At 40.0% G+C, this 6,000-nt stretch overlaps 1 protein-coding gene and 1 long non-coding RNA gene across 2 annotated transcripts in view; one reads left to right on the forward strand and one right to left on the reverse strand.

Annotated features, from left to right (window-relative positions):
- Nucleotides 1–2,203, reverse strand: part of LOC118977361 (uncharacterized) — a 51,527-nt gene extending 49,324 nt beyond the window's left edge. Inside the window, exons 1-2 of the long non-coding RNA XR_005064505.1 lie at nucleotides 2,123–2,203; nucleotides 1,930–1,998 (exon numbers count right to left, since the gene is read on the reverse strand). This is a non-coding gene — a long non-coding RNA (uncharacterized LOC118977361). The remainder of the gene's footprint in view (nucleotides 1–1,929; nucleotides 1,999–2,122) is intronic.
- Nucleotides 2,204–2,889: 686 nt separating this feature from the next.
- On the forward strand, nucleotides 2,890–3,579 carry LOC118977481 (GTP:AMP phosphotransferase AK3, mitochondrial-like). The gene has a single exon (XM_037032414.1). It carries the CDS (start codon nucleotides 2,890–2,892, stop codon nucleotides 3,577–3,579), a length of 690 nt encoding a protein of 229 aa, XP_036888309.1.
- Nucleotides 3,580–6,000: the final 2,421 nt, after the last annotated feature.

The raw sequence follows: 6,000 nt of genomic DNA on the forward strand, positions 1-6,000 counted from the left end.
TAAACATTCATTATTAAAATTAAAAGGTATTATTAGTTAAAATACTCCAGAAAAAAATAAGATAAAACATGATTGAAAAATACCCCAGAAAAAAATATCAGGTAGAATAAAATTGGCATAATGTTGACCATGGTTGAAACGAGAGATGAGTATGTGGGACTATACCATTCTCTAACTTACTTATCTTTGAAATGTCTGTAGTTAAATATGTAGCAACAAAGAGTCAAACATGCTTATCAAACCTGGAGGCAGGGGAGTGGAACGCTCTTCGGCAGAGACCTAAAATCATCTCACATTCCCAGAGGATCCCTCGGGCAACACTGGCCCATAATGCCCACTAGAATGTCACTGTCGTGAGAACAGACACCCAGGCCTCAGTCTTCCTCATGGGCTTTGTCCCCTGCCTCTAGAGCAACTAGCCACACTGCAGGTTGCCCACTGCAGGTTGGCTGAATCCATGAATGAATGTCTCACTTGCTATCCTCCTGTGGCTCTTAGCTCTTTCTCCTGGGATGCCCTAAGATGCTCACTCTCCTTTAGGGAGCAGGCAATAAGTCAACTTGAAAATTTTCACCCTGAAATGATTAGTAATGTTAACACTAAGACTAACTGGAGGAGTCCCTTCTGTTTTTCTTTTGTTGTTCTGTCGTTTGGTTTCTGTTGTTGTAAAGAAATACCTAGAAAATTTCAATGGGCTTTTGGGTTGGCATGATTATTATTATTATTACTACTACTACTACTACTGCTACTACTACTACTACTAAATGAGGTCAAATACATTAGATGATATTACTTAGCTACTGGTTATGTTTTTTATCAAAGAATCCCTTGTCAGCTGTTACTAAGAACAAGCTTCAAAATCATTTGCCTCAAACAGGTTATGGGTCATCAGTGTAGGAAAAGGAGGAAGGGGCAAAGTGGTCCTGGGAGCCAAAAATGACTCTGTGCTTAGCAGCCTGACACCAACCAGGAGGCCCACATGCAGTGTGCTTGGGCTAAGTCACTCGGGAGCCCATGCTCTCCCACCCACACTCAGAACCAAGGGAATGTACCCTCTCTCTGCAGACACTCTCTGGGATGTTCTGGGATGTTTAGAGTCTGGTATGAAATTAGGTAACGGTTAGACATACTAGAAGCGTAAATCTATCCAGGATAGAAGGGCCTTGGTGAGATCCCTTTTTGTGCATGTAATTAGTTATCCTAAAAGACAGTAATAGTGTGCTGCTTTATTATGCAAATCAATTAGTATTATGAAAAATACTGTTTCAAGTTATAACATCATTTTTTCCCTTTGCTGTAGGATGTGAGCCAAATTTCTATTAAATATGCATCTGCCTTTTGAGACTTCTTAGGTATTCAGTGTAACTCTTTTGGGTACAGAAACAATAAGAGAGATTATATCACTATTTAAAAGCCAAAAATAGCAGAAACAACAAAAAAGAAATCTGAGAAATTAGAGCGCATTGCTACTCTGCTCCCAGAAAATACAAATGCAGAAATTAGGCTTCTACTCCCCAAATTCTTATTCTGGAAATAGCTTTCTCTTGTTTATAGAAAAAGAACAACCCATCAGATTATTTTCTATGGATCTTTTTTAGAAATGAATTGGCTCATGAACGGAAGAGAATGAAGTGGATGCAGCCTTGGTGGCTCAGCAGCCTCTAATTAGCATGAGCATTGTGTAATGCATGGCTTGATGCTGTATTAAGCCAGTGCAATTGGACCCCGAAGACAAAGCGAAGGACCTGTTTCACAGCTCAAGGAGCAAACAAAACCTAAAACATTTTTCCAAGAAAGCGACTAAGTGCATAATTGTCAATTCAAGAATTTTACATGGAAATAAAATGCAAATTGTCCAAAAATAAATGGCAAGATGCTCACTCTCACTCATATTGGAGAAATTAAATTAAAATATTTGTACTTCCTCACCTTTCTGCTGGTCTATTGAAATAGCCTCCTAACAGCTCCTCCTGCTTCCATTCTTGCAGACAAGTAATCCTTGAAAAACAAAAGTCAAGTCATGTCTTTCCACTGCTTGAAACTTGGCTTCTCAGTTCACTTACTAGGTATATTTAAACATAAGTTCCGTGACCCTTGAACACAAGCTGAACATAAATTTTACCATTCTGCAGCTGTTTGCAGATACAATGTCTTAGAAATCTTTTCATGGTTAGCACACAGAAATCTGCCTTTCTGTCTTCGGTTGCTGCATAATATTCCACAGTACCGTTAAGATTTGTTTAGGCATTCTTTTATTAGTGGAAATTCAGGTTGTTAACAAATTTTCACAGTTATAAACAAGGGTGAAGGGAACATCCTATATGTGCTTTCTTGTTGGTCTATGAGAGTATTTGTGTAAGGAAGATACTGGGAAGTAATTAAAAAAACAACCCAGAGCCACAGCCAAGTTGCTTCCCAAAATAGCAGTGGCAACACCCTACCAGTGCAGTGTGAGAAACCTATTTACCTACAACTCGGTTAACATTTGTTTCTAGATGCTCTGTCCTGTTGCACTGTCTGTTCTTGCAATCCATATTATTGTTTACTTCCAGGAAATTCTTGTCTATTTAATTATTTCTTGAAATACTGTATCCCTCCATCCTCTCCATTTTCTACTTATGAATGGCAGAACTTTTGAATCTGCACTTTACATTTCTTGATTTTCCTTTTCTACATGCCCTCTCTTCAGCTTTTTATATTGTATTGTGAGAGAATTCCTTGGCTCAGCCTTTGAATTCATGAATTGGCTCTTTGGTAGCGTCCCTTTAAAAAACCCGTTTCCACCGCAGGTTGCACATTCCTGGCGCGTGTCCTCAAGGCGTTGGCCTGGAGCACACAGGCCCAGAGGGGGCCCAACGGTCGTTGCGGCCAGGGCTCGGCTGGGTAGCCATGGGGCCTTCCCGGCAGCTCCTCCGCGCAGTGATCCTGGGCTCTCCAGGCTCGGGCAAGCACTCCCTGTCGTTGCGCATCGTCAAACACTTCCAGCTAAAGAAGCTCTCCAGCGGGGACCTGCTCCGAGACAATGTGCTGAGGGACACAGAAATTGGTGTGCTGGCCAAGGATCTCATGGGCCAGGGGAAACTCATCCCGGATGACCTCATGACTCGTCTGACACTTCAGGAGTTGAAAAATCTCACTCAGTATAGCTGGCTGTTGTGTGGTTTCCCCAGGACTCTCGCACAAGCTGAAGCCCTCGATAGAGTTCACCAGATACACCTGGTGATTAACCTGAATGTGCCCTTTGAGGTCATCATGCAACACCTCGATGCTCGCTGGGTTCATCCAGCCAGTGGTCGCGTCTACGACCTTGAATTCAACCCCCCCAAAGTGGCCGGTACGGACGATCTGACCGGAGAACTTCTCATTAAGCGTGAGGATGATAGACCAGAGACACTTATCAAGAGACTAAGGGCTTACGAAGACCAAACCAAACCTGTCCTGGAACATTACCAGAAAAAAGGGGTGTTGGAAACATTCTCTGGAACAGACACCAACAAGCTCTGGCCCTATATACATGCTTGCCTGCAAGCAAAACTTGCACAAATACACCAGCATCCCCATGAGGAAAAATGCTTGTAAGTAGCAAGATGAGAGTATCCACCTTCTTTTGTTTAGAAGTTCCTCATCCTAAGACTCTGCCATATATGAACTTTTTGAAAATCACATTAGTTTCATTTTTATGGATTTTATTCTGGGTAGTAAAGATACGCCAAATGGGTCAGATACTAAGATTTATCTTTTGAAATTGTCTTCTGTGTGTAATTCAAAAATATCAGCGATGTCTAGACTTTTCAAAATTCTTTTAGAGCAAAATTAAAAGAGACATTGATGGTAATGTAACTTATGTTCAGTAAGAATGTGTGATATGGTTTCCATATTTTCCTGGAAAATAAAAAAATTATACTAATTTGGACAAAGGATCTCATCAAAGGCTTCTGCGTAGCCAGATGCCCACCCCCCCACCCCCCCAAAAAAGTGCTAGGATGTGGGTCATGGTTTTGTGAGATGCTATGGCCATAAGATTCCAGATAAAAGTAACTGGGCTTATAGCTCCATTGCAGAATGCTAATTTACTGTTGCCTTTAAACTAAGAAACCTATAAGGTGGGCTTATAAGCTATATTCATTTTGTTGTTAAACATAACTTCAGTTTACTGAGAATTTTCAGTTCGCTATAAAAATGTATCAGATGGCATTTAGGAAAAGATTACTTTGAAATGGCTTGTTTTCTTTTGAAAATACATGTGCGCTGGGGATATAACCAGTTAGAAATTAATGTTAGAAGTTTTTGGTTAAGCACAAAACTGGATGAATTTTCTTTGATGGAAAATGTCATTGAAGTGTCATGTTCTCAGAATTTACTCAGATTATGAAATGTGTGTTTTAGGGTCAACGTGCCAGTTCTCTTTTTGGTCCAATGTACAATATGCCTCAAAAAGTAACAGATTAAAGTATTAAAAGAAGAAGAATGAATAAAAGAAAACTTGGGACAGTACATAAAATACACATACTTTGTCATTCGAAAATAGAAATAGAAACAGGTATGCCTGGGGGAAATTTTCCTTAACAAAAAAATCCAACCATAATTAGGAAATAGTTGTAGCAATAAAAAGGCTTTTTTATATGACAGGTTAAAAAGGACCGGGAAAGTAACTGAGTTTCCTGAAGGTGGAGTTATTTATTTCTGATTAAAGAAGTTGATACCTGCTTGTATTCACTGACATACTACGGAGAGGGGAAAAAATCCTGGCAGTGTGTATAATCTGAGCAGTCATTCTTAAATCCTTCCTTTAGATTCCTCAGTGGGGTTGGGAGGAAGCATGCTTACGTACTGTGGCTGGCCGGGGCAGTGGGTCCATGTAAGGAGTCGAGGAGAAACCTGGCTGTATCTTACATGGTGTATTTACCTCATTCTTTTTGGTGCTAAAGAGATGAGACCAATCCTTTTGCAAGCTGTTGTTAACTGCCTTTTGTAAATTTGGCCCATTTTAACTCCACACATTTAAACTACAAATACCAGCAAGTATTTTTTTAATGTGTTTTTGGGAAAAACGTATTTTTCTTTCTTTCAATTTTATTTTTCACTTACTGATGATTATTTTTCAAAATGAACCAAGTCTTTTTAAAAGAATACATAAAACATTTCATTCTTCAAAAATACTTCCTATAACCTCTTATTTGAATATTATTATGTACTTTCAAAAAAAGTGAACTATTGAACTTAGGAACTATCATTAGGCACTAGGTTATAAGACATACATTAGTCTTTATGGTAATAAAATTAAACTTCAAAAAAGAAATCAATTTCATCTGCTTATTCAGTTTCTTATTGTAAGAATCCAATTTTAATTTCCATGTCTTCTGGTTGATTTGCTGGTGACTGCTGTACCTCACACATGTATTAGAAAAATTTACCCACCCTAGTCTTAATTCCTGCTTTGCTTGCTCTATTATTTATCTTCCTTGAGTGTTTGTTCATCCACGTTGTTGAGTTTGTCATCTTTTGTAGTGTTGGTCTTCCTCGAATGTGTGGTGATCTTGACTCTGCAATCTTTTTTTAAAAAAATGCTTGTATTGTATTTTTCCATCACCATTTGGTTGAGATTCTCCATTAGACTGCATTCTCTGTCAGTGGGTGTCATCTGCTTGGGGATATTGCTGGTCTGAATTGTCCTCTGACCTGTTCTCAGTGACAGTGAAAAAGGATGTCACTGGGTGAGATTTCTCAGAGGTGTTCAGTTCTGGGACCTTATTCCTCTGGCAACGGCCGGCCTCATGACACATGGCCATGCCTGTCTAATTTGGGCTCCCTGGTCACAAGTCCTACCTGGCAGCTGACACTCTCGCTGCTGTTTGGCTCAAGGTACATGTCAGGGCATCAATGGAAGAGGAATTTCTGGCCCCTCCTGCAGTGGTGTCCCAAGGACCCACATGCTGATGGTCCGTAATACTCCTCTGCTTCTGGTGTTTAGCACCTTCAGGGAGGAAGCAGGCTTGGTGC

This window comes from Sturnira hondurensis, unplaced genomic scaffold (assembly GCF_014824575.4).
Source record: "Sturnira hondurensis isolate 20B ecotype Veracruz unplaced genomic scaffold, ASM1482457v3 Scaffold0021354, whole genome shotgun sequence".
NCBI lineage: Eukaryota > Metazoa > Chordata > Mammalia > Chiroptera > Phyllostomidae > Sturnira > Sturnira hondurensis.

Coding starts and splice junctions, on each gene's coding strand:
- LOC118977481 (XM_037032414.1), top strand. CDS start 2,890: ATGGGGCCTTCCCGGCAGCTCCTCCGCGCAGTGATCCTGGGCTCTCCA.